Source organism: Thermothelomyces thermophilus, chromosome 1 (assembly GCF_000226095.1).
Source record: "Thermothelomyces thermophilus ATCC 42464 chromosome 1, complete sequence".
Taxonomy (NCBI): Eukaryota; Fungi; Ascomycota; class Sordariomycetes; order Sordariales; family Chaetomiaceae; genus Thermothelomyces; species Thermothelomyces thermophilus.
This window is the reverse complement of record NC_016472.1, coordinates 6,870,815-6,885,761: the sequence shown is the minus strand read 5'-3', so window position 1 is coordinate 6,885,761 and position 14,947 is coordinate 6,870,815. Positions and strand designations below refer to the sequence as shown.

The 14,947-nt window shown below is 58.4% G+C and overlaps 4 protein-coding genes across 4 annotated transcripts; 2 read left to right on the top strand and 2 right to left on the bottom strand.

Annotated features, from left to right (window-relative positions):
• Positions 1-1,325: 1,325 nt before the first annotated feature.
• MYCTH_100011 (uncharacterized protein) lies at positions 1,326-4,018 on the top strand (the record flags this gene model as incomplete). The annotated part of the gene is made up of 9 exons (XM_003659978.1): positions 1,326-1,417; positions 1,469-1,924; positions 2,007-2,127; positions 2,280-2,965; positions 3,026-3,141; positions 3,198-3,238; positions 3,287-3,523; positions 3,595-3,813; positions 3,866-4,018. The coding sequence occupies 9 exons, from the start codon at positions 1,326-1,328 to the stop codon at positions 4,016-4,018; spliced, it is 2,121 nt and encodes a 706-aa protein (XP_003660026.1).
• Positions 4,019-4,285: 267 nt separating this feature from the next.
• MYCTH_2297787 (uncharacterized protein) lies at positions 4,286-6,341 on the bottom strand. The gene has a single exon (XM_003659977.1). The coding sequence runs from the start codon at positions 5,598-5,600 to the stop codon at positions 4,689-4,691; it is 912 nt and encodes a 303-aa protein (XP_003660025.1). The 5' UTR covers positions 5,601-6,341; the 3' UTR covers positions 4,286-4,688.
• A 710-nt stretch (positions 6,342-7,051) lies between these two features.
• On the bottom strand, positions 7,052-11,042 carry MYCTH_2297783 (uncharacterized protein). The gene is made up of 2 exons (XM_003659976.1): positions 10,547-11,042; positions 7,052-10,457 (listed from the first exon to the last, which is right to left on the bottom strand). The coding sequence occupies exons 1-2, from the start codon at positions 10,759-10,761 to the stop codon at positions 7,148-7,150; spliced, it is 3,525 nt and encodes a 1,174-aa protein (XP_003660024.1). The 5' UTR covers positions 10,762-11,042; the 3' UTR covers positions 7,052-7,147.
• A 1,431-nt stretch (positions 11,043-12,473) lies between these two features.
• Positions 12,474-14,864, top strand: MYCTH_2297782 (uncharacterized protein). The gene is made up of 3 exons (XM_003659975.1): positions 12,474-13,336; positions 13,432-13,853; positions 14,012-14,864. The coding sequence occupies exons 1-3, from the start codon at positions 12,886-12,888 to the stop codon at positions 14,843-14,845; spliced, it is 1,707 nt and encodes a 568-aa protein (XP_003660023.1). The 5' UTR covers positions 12,474-12,885; the 3' UTR covers positions 14,846-14,864.
• Positions 14,865-14,947: the final 83 nt, after the last annotated feature.

The following is a 14,947-nucleotide window of genomic DNA, read 5'->3' as shown; positions in this document are numbered from 1 at the left end:
TAACGTCTTCAACAGGGAGTTAGTCCTTCGTCAACCCCTTCTTCGCACGCTTTGATTCTCCCATGACAGTTACCGAGCTCCTCCAGCATCGTCTCGACAAGATCCCGGCACTTTCAGGCGCTCAAAGGTACGCTCGAATCTTCAACCAAGTCGATCTCCCGAACCAGGCAGTCCTAGGAAACCAATGCCTACTTCATTAATCTATATTGCCAGGGGCATTTCCATTTTCATGCCAATGATAAGCATCATGAGGCTCTCATATCGATCAGCCTAGGCGTTCTCTGCCCGGCTTCCGCTTTTCGGGACGAGGCATTAGGACAGTTCAGACGGCTGGTCAGACGGCGAGTGAAGGGGTCACACTGCAGATTCAAGCTCACTGCTTCTCAAACATAAGAGCAAACATTGCTTCCGCCTCTTTACTCTCCTCCTCTCCCCTGTCCACCCATCCAAGCATCTTCCATAAATTCTACCCTTCGCTCCCAGACTGCCTTCCCAGACCCTACAGAGATCAGCTACTTACCCATACGGGCATTTGATTTCTGCTGCTACCAAGCTCTTTCACAGCTCTCAACTGAATTGCCTCCCTATCTTCCCCCTTCGATTCATCGATTGCAGTTTTCGTTTGCCGTGAACCACTTTCTCGATACTACCTCCGAAGCTTCCTCCACTTGGACCTTGCTCCTCATCCTCTTAAGCAGTCACGGATTTGCATACTTGATTCAATACTCTCAGCTTCTTTCCTTCAATCAATGTCCTCCCCAATTCAGTAGGGGAAGCGGATACCCTTTCACGTTTGTCCTTCCCTTCACAATGAGAGTGGTGAAAACTCAAACCTTTCATGGCAAACTAATGATGACATAACTGACAATTTGCTCCTACATACACACAGTCACGGTTTGAAGCAACTTACATATATATATCTTGACGATTGAACCTCTAAGGAGCGTTCCTGGCCCTCACGACCGCGTCCCCAAGACCAGAAACAATCAGGTAAGCAACCATGATTGGGGGACCAGTCCTATGTTTAGCATCTTTCATCAGCAGCCGCGCGAGAGCCTTAAAAAGACAGAGAGATATTCGAAAATTGAATATCCGGAAACGTGCCTCTCTTCGCAGGGTCTAGATCAGAATTCGAAACTCAAGAGTTCTCAGTTTCATGTACCAACATGCTCTCTGCCTTGCACAGGACTCCAGTTTGCATACTGTTTTTCACATCTTTCAAAGCAGATAGCTTCCTAACAACGAAGATGCTTGATTGGATTGCTGACAAGTCGGTAGCTGAAACTATAGCACAAGGATATATATTACTCACAAAGCCTGCCGACATGAGTAACATCACCAACAAAGTGATTTCCCAGACGCTGTCCCCCGTGGACGTACCGCCAAAGACGTTCACCAGTTCAGACACTACGAAGAGGTCTGGTGACGGCGACAAGATTGACCTTATTGTTACGCTACGGACGTCTAGTCGATTGGCTGCCCAGCGCCTGAGAATTGCAACCAAGAGAGCCGCAGCGGACCTGGAAGACAGCACGTCGGCGAACCCCGAGAAACGTATCCGCCTTGATGCTAGCGAGGGCGGGGAGTCTTCAGAGTCTAATCTTGCACAACGTACTACGGACAGGAATGACGGCGACAAACCCAATGATTCCTCGAAACCCATCATCGGGTCTAGAACGGATGCCAGTGAAGAGGCATCTTTCACACAGCATCAAGTCATCCAACCCATATCCAATCGTTCACCGGCAGCGGGCAGGCCCTTGGTGTGGGCAAACGGACGTGGAAGTCTGTGCGAAGCACTGCCCTACTTTAGAGCGTTCAAAGGCAGTCTTCATTCGGCAGATCTGGTCTGCCAGGGGTTTCTGATAGACCAAGAAGCCGACCAGCGGGATGTCTTTGGTTCCCAAGTCATCATTTCCTCTGTGTAAGTCCGAGACAATTCCTCGATCAACTAACTAGCCTCTCATGTCTTCTTCGCATTATGCTTATCACCCTCCAAATTCAAGGGGCGGCGGTCGTACCAAAGACCCAGGCACAGGCAGCATGATACGGTCTAAGGATGCCTCCGATACTGCGAGCAACATCAAGGCAATCATGAATGCCTACCACAATAAGTCTCTTGTAGCAGTAATTGCCGGTAAGGCCCTTAAACTTCCAAAGAAGTTTCCATGAGTTTTTGCTTATTGACCTTTGCAGGTGAGGGTCATCCCTTGTATCCGTGCCAGCCACCATGTACCTACGCTGTCCTTGCATACTTCCACATCACCGACGTCTGGAAGGAGAAGCAGATTCCGATTGGGGGGAGTAAGGACGTCACGGTTTGGCGCATGCGCTTTGAGAAAGCCGATCTAACCGAGCCTTCCTGGTGGGTTCCCAAAGGCGAAGATGCCACAATGCCCGCCGCCTCTCTCAACACCGACGTGAAGGCACCAGTCGCAATCTGCAAGCAGTGCAACACTCCAAGTAAGGAGATTTTTACCGCTGGCTGGTTCTGCCTCAACCACAAGTGCGAGAACTACTTCGTGCTTCCAACAGGCATGGCTGTTGATGCAGCAAGCCTCGCATACAGTGACACGTTCCTCAATGAGCGGAGTCCTTTTATGGGCGCTATTCCCTCCGTGAAGCCCGCGGTCCACGACTTTGAAGGTTTTCACGGCACAGAACTTGCTCTACGCCGGGGGTTTGTGTGTCCAGATTGCGGTTGCTGCAATCGCCGTGTCTACTGGAACCGCTGGGTGTGCGAGAATAAGGAGTGCCAGTACGCCCGCGATGCACTCATGCTTCCGTATCCAGAGGCCCTGTTGAGGAAAGAGAACAAAGAGTTCGATGGCCGCATGCAGAGACGGAGTATCAGATACGGCGTTAACGAAAACACGCTTCACCAGGAGGACTATCTACATGACCCATTTGCGACCATCTACCAACGCGGCTATCTGCAGTTCTCCCAAACACTTACGCTTGGAGGGTTTGAAGTTCGCCAATACTTCCTTCCAAATTCCCAGGGTCGGATTCTGGGGTCGTTTAGCATCTTTTCGGCTAGCAAAGAGATCACCAGCAAGCCCAATGGCCCAGATGACCTCTTTAGGACACTTGAGCTCACCGACATTGGTCTTCGCCGGAACCCAGCTGCCGTGGTCGGCCGTAAGTGATTCACCTTTGAGATTCCCAAAGAGTACAAAAGTTAACGTATTACTCAGATAAGCTTGAGGGATACACCCGGCATTTCCAGCAGAACTTTGTAAGTCGCCTCTTTACTTTGTAAAAAGCGTCCTGCTGATCTGTATAGGGGGCAAGGTACAAGTTTGGCGTAACCGTTCAGTCGAAGGGCTTCTCTGAGGCACCCGATATAATCCTTCGCGCTCTTCAACGCCTCATCTGGGCAAAGCAGGTCGCAGTAGAGCATTCCAATGCCTTCATCAAAGCCCTGGATCCGAAACACGTTGGGAAGCACGCTGTCGTCTCTAACAGCGGGGATTTCAACGAACTGCTGGCCCTGGGATATATGGAGCAAGATAAGATCAATGTGAGTGTCTTGATATTTCTGGTACCTTTTTTCTTTCTCGGTTTCTCGATTGCTGACATGTTCAACACTAGTACCATGACGACGGCGAACGCGAGCTTGGTCCCGTCGTTGCAGCTCTTTCGCTGGGCTCCCCTTCGACTATGCGATTCCGGCCCAAGCGCAACACCCAGTTCTTCCTTCCTACGCAACAAGTACAAGGAAAGACTTGCTACAAGGAGGTACTAGAGGTCACCATGAAACATGGTGACATGATGGTCATGATCGGGACGGAGATCCAGAAGGTCTATGAGGTGAGTCCCAGGCACTTGAAAGCTGAGGCGTGATGCAACTGACAAGGCTCAGCACACCGTCGAGCCATACGGAAAGCGCCGCTTCTCACTGACCGCCCGATATATCGATCCGGAGAAGATGGAGTCGCAGGAAGACCGGGACGATGCCGCAGTAAAAGGCGCTATCCCCAAACACGCCCAGGCCTTTTCCTATGATGGCTTCTGAACCCCCTCACTCAATCCTTGTACCCTTAATTATCTTCACAGCATTGCTTCTTTCCATTTACGCTTTCATTTTCGACTGTCTTGTTTGCACATACAAGACTACGTTGCAAGGAGGATGCACATTTTGCAATTTGCTCAAAAGATCTGAACGTCATCTTATGTAGTCCACCCAATTACTAGACTCGATTTGGGGTCCCATTTACACTTATGCAGTTCTGGCAAAGGAGTATGGGGAACAAGGGGCACAAACAAAGCACGAAGCATTGGCCTGGGATGAGCATGGAGTCCTTGCTATAACTTGACTATGTGACTGTTTTACCGTCTGCATTTTTTTTGTTCGTTCTGCTAGCTTCGTGACGACGGAGTTGTATCAAGGGTAGATATGCGCTGAGCTAAGTGCAGTGCAAGCTTGCATACTGCTTGCGCCCAAAGGTGAGCGCTAGGTGACTTGCTGCTGCTATGTCTGGGCGAGTCGTGGTGGATTGTTCAAAGCACGTTCGCGTTCGAATCAGGAGAGCTACAGTTAATTAGGTTCGCCGGAAATGGATCGAATTGATTATACAGGAATGTACAGACACGCGCCCAAAGCTTGCGGAATGCCGTGGCGTGGTGGTGGAGCGTGGCGTGGCGATGAATCAGTTGTCGGCCTCGTCTGCCCGTCAAGTTCCAACTCAGCTGGTGCTCGTATTGGAGGAGGAGGACGCCTTCCCGGTGCCCGAGACAAGCAGGACCACGCTTCCCAGCTGACGTCGCAGGTCCTCCCTGTCAACATCATGCGTGTCGTCCACCTCGCCCCACTGCTGGGTCTGCCAGTCGACCTCGAGGCTCACCGCGCGCGCGGCCTCCTCGACGCCGAACCGCTCGTCGGACGTCTCCCCAGGCTGTTGTTGCTCGGCGGCCGCCGCCGGCGGAGAGCGGGACTCCCGGGCGCCGGCGCCCTCCTCGCTCCACTCGGCCACCAGCCGGGCGGCGGCCAGCAGGCTCTTTCCGGCGAGGGTGGCGCGCTCGAGACCGGCCAGCTCGAAGGGCGAGAGGGCGAGGATCCAGCCCTGGACGACCTCGCGGGTGCCGGGGGGCTGCTGGCGCGGGAGGATGGAGTCGCCGTCGAGGACGGGCACGATGGAGATGCCCGGCCAGAGGCGGGCGGTCAGGTAGCGCACCGTCGAGGCGTAGGCGCGCTCCTGGGCGGCGCGGAGCGAGGCGCTGCCGTCGTCTCGGCCCTCCTCCTCCTCCGGGGGCGGGGAGAAGCAGAGGAGCGAGTCGGTGTCGAGGTAGCGGAGCACGGTGGCGGCGATGCCGGCGCGCAGCGAGGGGTCGGCGGCGATGTCGAGGGCGCGGCAGGTCAGCGACGTCAGCGGGATCAGGTGCTGCTTGGTCGCCTGCTGCGCCGACGTCAGCCCGTCCCACTCGATCGCGAGCGCGTGCGCCAGGTCCGGCTTGGAGGCGGGCAGCCGGATGACGGCCTTGGTGGTCGGGTGCCGGAGCGGGCGGGAGTCGAGGTGGATCTCGAGGGCGCCTGTTTTTTTGTTTTTGTTGTTGTTGTTATTATTGTTGTTGTTTTTGTGAGTATTCTGCTTTTCCATCCATCCATCCACACACACACACACACACACACATACACACACACACACCAGATTTGATTTGGGGGAACAAGGTTTTTTTTTTGTTGTAATAACGTACCATTGACCTCTCTCACATAAACATCCTTCCAGAACCGGCGCTTGAGCGTCCTGGGCTTCTCGTTCTGGTTCTGGTTCTGGCGCGAGACCCTGACGTCGCCGGCGTGCCTGAGCAGCTCGGCCTGGCGCTTCCTCCGTGCCAGCCGTTCCTGACGCTCGGCCTGCTCCTCGGCGGCTAGCTCGGGGCTGGGCTGCGGCGGCTCGGGCGGCGGGCCGGTGCCGTATACCGGGACGACCTTGGCGGGCTGCGCCGGGTGGGTGTGGATCGCGCGTGCGGCCGCGCATGTGGTGGCAGTGATTCGGCGACGACTGCTCCGGACTGCTGCTGCTGCTGCTGCTCCTGCTGCTGCTCCGGCTGCTGCTCCGGCTGCTGCTCCGGCCGTTACTCCTGTTCCCGCAGCTGCGACGGCGGGACGCAGAGGGAGGAGGAGACATAATCTCGTCGCGGGCGCCATTATTTCGAAGCCTCCGACCGTGGAGGTCAGGCGCGGTAGGGAGAAAAACTCGGAACTAAAAAAGAAATCCAGGTGCCTGGTATGCGCGCCGCGAGACGGGATACATCCATACATCAACACGATGCGCGGGAGAAATTTTGGGGCTGATCCCGTGATGAATAGTTTCACACAGGGATGAAGCAACTTTCTGGCCGCCGCAAAAAGTTCTCGGCCTTTGGGGCGGAGGAGCAGGGGTGAAGAAGCGCTAACCAAGGGTAACTAGCTCTTTCGTGCTGCGGGTGCAATTTCGCCGATTGGAGGGCGTGTGGCTGACGTCACTGCTGGTGCTCTCTCAATCCGGGGTCTCAAGAAAATCCGTTGTTTCCTCACATCGCAATGAATAATCTAATGTCTGTTTCAAGAGACTTCACACTGCGGAGTATGTGTACCGTGCATGAAATCACTTCTCCTTGAGGGAACGTCAGAGATTGGAACAGGAAAATCCATGCATCTATTCTCTCTCTGGCCAGTGAGTGTAGTCCACGAGATTTTATCTTCCCCTATGTGTCATAAGGGCCTGCCGGACCATCTCTAAAGCAGAAGAAGGATCGGAGTGCTACGGATTACCGAGTGCGGAGTAGCGTATGAACAAAGAACAAAAAAAATGAAGAACCCTCTAGTTGGGTAAAGGGAAAGAGCGAAAGAACTCTCCTCGAGGCCTCACACCACCGGCACATTATTACCAACTTCAGAGGCCCCGACCGTAATATCCAGTTCCAGTGTATATATATGCTAAACAATATCCCCAACTCTCAAAACCCCCTCGCCGCCCAGAAACGTAGTATATACTACAGCCAAGCAACCGCCCGCCGCCCAATCTGGCAATTTTGCTGAGACAGAACACAACCTCCCACCCCCCCCCCCCTCTTCCCCCCCAAACCGGGCTGAGAATTACACCCTTCTAACAACCGCTCTTCTGCTGCGAGTTTGGGCGTGGAAGGGTGGGCAGAGCAAACCTTAGTACGGCGGCCTGGTGACCGCTCCCAGCCCTTGCCCTCCCGCCTCTCCCTCCCCAACGCGCGCATCGATGCCCCTCAGCAGCGCATCCAGGTCCATCCTGGGCACCGGCGGCGCCCTGTCGTCGGCCGATGCCCAGGAACCCGACAGCGCGCGGTGCTCGCCGCCGCCGCCGCCACCCCCTCTGCTCTTGACGCTCCGCCTGGACGTCGACGGACGACGCAGCGTGGCCGCGCGGTCCTGCTGTGCTGCTGTCTTGGTCGACGCCGACCGCCCGACTCTCTCCACCCCTACCAGGCCCGTCGGGAGGGGCGGCACGGGAGGGACGTCGTCGTCTCCGCCGCCACTCTCGGAGTTCCCGTTACCAAGTCTCCCGTCTTCATCGTCATCCCTGCCAACTTCTTGCGTCTTGCGTTCGCGGGAAACGGGTCGCTGTTGGCGCTGTTGGCCTAGTCGGTCTGTTGCGCCAAGCTGCTGCTCCTCCTGCCCGAAGTCGTTTCCGTCGCCGTGGCCGTTGCCGGGAAGGGTGGCTGGGTTGAACGAGAGCTCGCTCGGGGTCATGTCGTAGCTGACGAGGCTGTCGCTGCTCGAGTCGTCGTGCTGGAAGCTGGGCCCGCCGTGCATCGTCGGCGGCGGCGGCGGCTGCAGGTGGCCGGAGAGGACGAGCTTGAGCCGCTCGACCGAGGCGACGACTTGTTCCTTGGCCTCGCCGTTGCCTGCCGGTGCCGGTATGCGGTGGCCGCCGCTGCGGAGGCTTGCCTTGCCAGCCGCGTCCCCTGCCGGCGAGGTGGACGGGCGCAGGTTTGCCCGGCTGCCCTGGGGCGATGACCTGTCCGCTCGGGCGTTGTACCCGTTCGGCGCCAGCCCGCCGCTCTGAGTGTTGAGCCGGTTGGTGCCCGTGGTCCCCGACCGGGACCCGTTGAGGGATTCGGATTTGCTGGCCGTCTGCACGGCGGCCAGCACGGCATCGCGGCTCCATTCGCTCAGCATCTGCTCGCGGAAGCTGGCGGGTATCTCCTGGTCCGTCTCGACGTTCGGCATGTTGTTGGTCGCGGCCGAGCCCATGACGGGGTGCGAGAAGCCCCGGCCGGGACTAGCGGCCGGACTCTGCGACGGAGAAACGGTCTGCTCCTGATACGCCGCGCACAGGCACTCCACCAGGCCCAGCCGCTCGTCGAAGGGGAGCAGCGCTTCCGATTCGATCTCCTCCGTAGGCAGCCTCGGTTGACGCCCGACCGTGCCCGGCGTCCCCATCAGGTCGATGAGAGGCGGCGGCATGCTGATGCCCTCGACCCAGAAGTTCTTGCTGCGGCGCCGGACAATCTCGTTATGAATCGCCCTGCCGATGACGGAGCCCTCAAAGTCGAACTTCTCGGTCAGGATCCAAAAGTACCCATGCACGAGACTGCCCAGCCGGACTTTGTGGATGGGCGTTTCGGCGTCCTGGATGTCCTCCTGGAGCCGGAAGATCATGGGGAGACCATAGCCGACGGCGTTGATGCCGAGCTTGTCGACGAGCTTGGCCAGCAAGACGTGGAGGAGCAGCATGTCGTTCTCGTAGTCGATATACTGGATCGCGTTGTCGTAGATGGACAGGTGGAGAAGCTGCAGGAAGTGCGATCGGGTCGCCTTGGCGGGCTTCTCGCGGGCCGAGGCGCTCGACACGGCCCGCTTCGCAAGGGAGGCGCCCGGCTCGCGGTGCTTGGGCATCGGCCGGGCCGTCTCGTCCCTGGCCCTCGAGTCGGCTGAGGTCGTCTCGCGGTCCAGCCATGTGACGACGGCGTCGGCATAGGCCTTGCGCACGAGGCCGTCGGGGTCCCGCAGCAGCCAATGCGTGCCGTCCCAGACCCGGATAGGAACGCGGCTCCTCGACAAGCCGACGTTCCCGCTCATCTTGGTCCGCGGATTGGCTACCAGGAGAACCGATTTGATGGCCCTCAGCGCGGCAATCTTGGCCACGGTAAGGCCGAAGAGAGAGTCGTCGTGGTGATGCTCGTCCGCGAGGGCGTTGACGGACGACTGGGGCGTGTCCGTCTTGTCGCCGGGGGGCGAGCCGGAGGAGCTGCTGGACCTGGACGGCCTCAGCTTCTGCAGGAGGAGGGAGATCATGTCGAAGATCTGGTCGGCGTAGTAAACATGGGTTGCCAGGTCCCCGATGCACTCCTGCAGCCGGAACAGGAGATTCTTGCGCTGGGCTGCGGCCTGCTCCGCCGTGCCGCTGAGCTGCAGCCCGGCCAGATAGCGGGGATCGGGCTCGCCCGGAACGTGCGGCTCGGTCCGCAGACTGTCCGGGTCTCCCGGCATCTGCACGAGCTTCCTGATGTGGCCGACGAGCTGGAGGAGGACGTCCATCACGCTGAGGCCGATCAGGTTGATATCCGATCGCAGAAGGGCGCCGATCATGGCCGTCAGGACGACGTGCTGGCGCAGGGTGTCGTCGGTGAGGGGGTGCTGGGTGAGCGCGTCCATGGCGGTGATGAGGATGGTGAAGCGGTCGGCCACGGGAGCCCATCGGGCGACCAGGAGGAACATCTTGATGGCCCAGCCGCTGTCTCTCCCGTCCGAATCCGTCTTGACGACGTCCTCCTGCTGGGTCACGCGCTCCTGTATGAACTTGAGCAGGGCAACGGTGGCGGCATGGACCTGGGACCGGTTGGTGGCGACGAAGATCTGCCTCAAGCACTCCATCGCCAGCACGCCCGTGTTCTCCTCGGCCAGCTTGTCCATGTCGACGGCGGTGTCGGCGAGCGCGATCGGGTTCGCGTCGGACTCGCTCTCGGCCGTCTGCACCGTGGCGACGCTCGTGCGCCTCCTCAGCAGCGTCGTCCCGCCCAGCTTCTCTCCCATCTCGGCTCGCTGGTGCAGGACGTCGAGGAAGTCCTCGTTGTCGGTCCACAGGTTCTCGAGGATCACGGGGACGGTCAGGTCGTACTGCTGCGTCATGGCAGAGGAGAGGGCGTCGGACGAGGCAATGCTCTTGATGGCCTTGAGCCCCGTGTTCCTCCACCGAAGGGCTATCGGCTTGCTGGGTTCCAGCCTTCCGGGGAAGGCGCGCGTCGAGGCGAGGGAGGCATACTGCTGGACGACGTCTAGGTACTGGCGTTGGTAGGCCTGGTCGGCCACGAGCGAGGTCGGGTCATGGTGGGAGCAGAAGGCCTCGAAGGTGGGGATGGACGATTCCACCATGGTGATGTCGCGGGACTTGAGGATCTGCTCGAGGATTTGCAGGACGCATGAGGCAAACAGAAGGAGGTCTTTGGGCGTCTTTTCGATCAGTGCCGTCAGGATCTGCAGCGTGACCTGGACGTTTCTGCCCAGTTGCCGAGCGAGTTAGCCCGTGGGGGGAAGGAAAGCCTAAGGGAGGTTGGGGAGCGTTAAGCCCAAGCACTGCCTGCCTACCCGATCCGTTGGCGATAAACATCGCTGGCCGTCTTCTTGCCGAGGAAGCTGCCGACTTTCTGGATCTTGGACCGGCGCGACTGCGCGTAGAACAAGAGGTAGCTGAGCTCGCTCGAATTGGGTTTGACGTCAACAGCACCCTTAGTGGTCCGCGGGTAACACTTCAGGACGAGCACCTGGTGCTTGGGGCGGCATTTTTGCTGAATGGCGTTCATGATGGCGGGCGAGCGGACGGCGGGCGAGCGGACGGGGGCGCCGGGTCGTGTGCTCGTGCAAGGTCCGGAGGGCGTCACGAGGACGGCGAAAGTCGAAGATTGAACGATTCGGCAATTTTGGGAGCCTCGGGATCACGGTGCTGCAAACGCGATGGCTCGGAGACGGTCCCTGGATGGTGCGCCCCAGCTCAAAGGTCCAGTCGTCATCGGAGAGCCCCTGGTGTGGAAGACGTGGTTCAAGTGCTGACGGCAAATGCCATGGGAAATTGCGGCGCGATAACTACCTGGCGTTGGTCTGGGCTGGGCTGACATGGGGGGAGGGGGTACGTAAATTAACAGCTTGGCTGCGCAACCTTGGCAAGAAGCCTCGGCGGTTTCCATACTAGTGAAGGCCAAGGCCAACACCACTAAACAAGTTACCTTATCCATACGGATTACGGAGCACATACTCCGTACATTTATGTATGTACATAGTAACATACCACAGTAGGTAACGTTATTCGGAAACCAGTATTTACTTAACAGACATACGGATACGCCGTGCCCCGTATTGTTTTTGCACCAGACGGCGCCGAACAAATTATGCCGCACGGTTCTGAAGACATCGGATCCTGTAGCGATGATGATGGAGAACGTACAAACCGAATGAGGAAAATGACCGCATGCCAATCTCGGAGGGTTTCGGGGCCAGACCTCATGAGCTCGACAGCGGAGTTACAGACACATGCGGGGAGATGGGGCGTGACGCACGAGCAAACGGCCAACTGCTTGCCGCGTTGGTTTCGAGATTCCAAATCTCAAGGAGATTGTAAAACCCAGAACTGCGCCCGTTACTCTCGTTGCCCATGCAGGGGTTGGGCGCATATACGGGGTACGTCCGTACCCTGCGGCGCTGTCAGTCTAGGCCCCCAATCGCGAAGTTGTGAACCAAGAACGACAACATTTCAAGCGCACAAATGTCTCAAGCGCTCATTATACACCTAGCGCATGCGCGCAACTCAACGCTCAGTGTGGATATATGGTGGAAAATGAATGTATATTGTACGCAGTACGAATACAGTAGTACATATTGCGTGAAATATGTTCCGTCTATCAGCATCTCGTGCCCACGGCCTTCCCCGGCGTCTTGGGTCAGATGTTCGGGTTCCGTGGGGGAAGATCAAACGGGATTCCAGAAACTTTCTGTGCTTCGGGCTCTCCGTGCCTTTTGTGTCGTAGCGACGTACGGAGTACGGATTACTCTCAGGAGGAATGGGAAATTAGTTGATCGGTGTTGGACCAATCAGGAGAGACAGGAGCAGGCTGCCTCGATCCGCAAATCTCACCGGGGTTTAAGGAGGTGATGATGATGACGACGACGAGGCAGATTAAGAATGCCGGGACTGCGAAGATGCACTTGCTGCGAGTCTGCCATCGACTTCTGGTAATAACCATCAAATCCTTGTGCGACGCGCACACGTGGATCACCCCGAGAGAGAGAGAGAGAGCGAGAGAGTGGCGAACCATGCCAAGCCCCTCAGCTCCATTCCCGTATCCGTCGCGAATCGGCAGCGCACCTATGAGATCGCTGGTTGCAACTGAATGCGGCAACTGAAGCGCATTGCGGGCTGCCACTGCCCGCCCCGCGGTGGAGGTCGGCCTTGGGTCCCGCCGTGATGACAGCGGCCCGGTGCCCTACACTACACACCACACTACACTACGCTCCACTAGTTGCCCCCGACAGGAACCGGGCGCGTGGGTCCCAGGGCTGTGAGCGGCCATCCGCAGCACCAACGCAAAAATAAGGCAGCAAGGAAACTTGGGGATGCCTGGCTGGTGCCAATCGACAACGATCCCGAGGAATACGGACAATGCTTGACGTCGCAAGCAAGCAGCGATCCCCGAATGAGCTCCATCAGCAACAGAGACAATGCGACAGCGACAGCACCACGAGGTACCCGATGCCAACCTCGAATGACGTGAATATAAATGTCGAAGGTTGTCCCTGACCTGGAGTTAAAATGCGAAAATGGGGGGAACAAGTCGACGAGCGCACTGCGACGACCTCTTGAGCGTTTAATTGATTGGTTGTTTTGGCCGTGCGCTTCTTCATTCATTCCTTTGCCAGGTTTCTCCCTCTTCAACATGTCACCTCCTCGTGGTCTCGTCTCCGCTCTTCAGCTCCTCTCTTCGGTCCTCGCCGTCGCCGCCGGGCTGACGCCCTCTCTCCGGTCGGATATCGAGCACTCGTCGCATCCGCGCTGCAAGGCGGTGCCGGGCTCGCCGGGCTGGCCGTCCACCCGAGAATGGAACCGTCTAAATGAGTCGATTGCCGGAAGACTGCTGCGCCCGACTCCTCCAGGAGCTGTCTGCCATTCCGGACAAGGAGACGGCGAGTCCCCCGAATGCGCCGCCGTCCGTGAGCAGTGGTCGACCTACGAGTTCCACCAGGCCGACCCAGTCTCGGTCGACTGGAACAACTGGGCCAACGACACCTGCCTTCCATTCCCAGGTGCTCCATGCAGCGGTCAAGGATATCCTGTCTTCGTTATAAACGCCACAGAAGCTCGCCATGTCCAGCTCGGCGTTCAGTTTGGTGAGCACGACATTCCGACGGGCGCCTTTCTCCCCGCAGCCCGGACCTGGCACGTACTGACCGTTGGCTCCGATGCCTTATTATTACCTCCTTAGCCAAGAAGCACAACATCAGGCTGGTTGTCAAGAGCACCGGCCACGACTATGTCGGCCGCTCGGTTGCCCCCAACTCGCTCTCCATCTGGACCCACTACATGAGAGACATCAAGACTCACAAGTCGTTCCGCCCGAAGCGCTGCAAAGCCACCATTGACAGCACCGCCGTCACGGTCGGTGCCGGCACGCAGATGTGGGATCTGTACAACGCCCTCGACCTCTTGAACCAGACCGTCGTCGGTGGCGGCTCGAAGACCGTCTCCGTGGGCGGCTACGTGACAGGCGCCGGTCACGGTCTGCTGTCTCCGACCTACGGCCTGGCCGCCGACCAGGTCCTCGAAATGGAGCTCGTGACTCCCAACGGGGACATTGTCACGGCCAACGAGTGCCAGAACGAGGACCTCTTCTGGGCCATGCGCGGCGTGAGTGGTTTCTTCCCCCCCCTTCCCCTCTGTCTTTTTTTTTTTTTTTTTAAAAAAAAATATCTACTTCGGTGTAGTTGTATTATATACATATAATACACATATACATACATACATACATACATACATACACACGGTGCTCACATCCCAAATCTCAGGGCGGCGGCTCGACCTTTGGCGTCCTGACTTCGGTCACCATGAAAACCTTCGCCACCCCCAGGATCGAGGCGGCAACCGTCATGCTCATGACCACCGACGTCGCCCAACCGCGCCCCATCTTCGACATGGTCGCCTACGTCCTCAGCCAGTTCCCCTCCCTCGCCGACCGGGGCCTGTCCGGCTACAGCTACGTCATCCGAGAGACTCCCAATCCGCTCGACAACGGCACGACCAGCGTCGGCGGCATCGTCTTCGCGGGCGTCGTGCAGAACTCGTCCCCGGAGGGGATGCGCAAGCTCTGGGACCCCGTCCTCGCCCGCGTCAACGCCACCTGGCCGGGCCGGTTCGTACACATCTACGAGCCGAGCTCCTACCCGACCTTCCTCTCCTGGTTCTCGGAGCACTTCGACTCCGACGAGGCCGGCCACGACGTCATCCTCGGCTCGCGCCTCCTCGACCGCGCCGCCCTCACCGCCAACCTGACCGCCCTCTCGGCCGCCTACGACCGCTTCACCGCCGGCGCCACCTCCACCGCCTACCTGGTCTCCGGCAGGGGCGTGCACCACGCCCGCCCGCGCGGCCCCCGCGGCAACGCCGTGCTCCCCGCCTGGCGCTCCGCCTACGTCCACGCCACCCTAGGCGAGGGCTTCCCCCCGCTCAACGCGACCGCCGCCGCCGCCGCCAAGGAGCGCGTGCGCGAGCGCGTCGCGGCGCTGAGGGAGCTGGCGCCCCGGATGGGCGCCTACGTCAACGAGGTGCGTCCTCCCCAGCCTCCCCCTCTTCCCACTCCACACTTTCTCCTCGCACCCTCATCTATTGTGTGTCTTCACTGACACGTGGCCGACCGCGCCGGCTGCAGGCCAACCCCGAAGAACCCAACTGGCAAAAGGAGTTTTGGGGCTCCAACTACAAGCGACTGTATGTGTTGCTCTACT

Bases quoted from the DNA above. Each gene is read 5' to 3' on its own strand.
- MYCTH_2297783 (XM_003659976.1), bottom strand. From the start codon at position 10,761: ATGAACGCCATTCAGCAAAAATGCCGCCCCAAGCACCAGGTGCTCGTC. The intron at 10,458-10,546 runs GTAGGCAGGCAG...GCAACTGGGCAG, and splicing joins GTTTATCGCCAACGGATCGG to AAACGTCCAGGTCACGCTGC.
- MYCTH_2297787 (XM_003659977.1), bottom strand. From the start codon at position 5,600: ATGGAAAAGCAGAATACTCACAAAAACAACAACAATAATAACAACAAC.
- MYCTH_2297782 (XM_003659975.1), top strand. From the start codon at position 12,886: ATGTCACCTCCTCGTGGTCTCGTCTCCGCTCTTCAGCTCCTCTCTTCG. The intron at 13,337-13,431 runs GTGAGCACGACA...TTACCTCCTTAG, and splicing joins CCAGCTCGGCGTTCAGTTTG to CCAAGAAGCACAACATCAGG. The intron at 13,854-14,011 runs GTGAGTGGTTTC...CCCAAATCTCAG, and splicing joins TCTTCTGGGCCATGCGCGGC to GGCGGCGGCTCGACCTTTGG.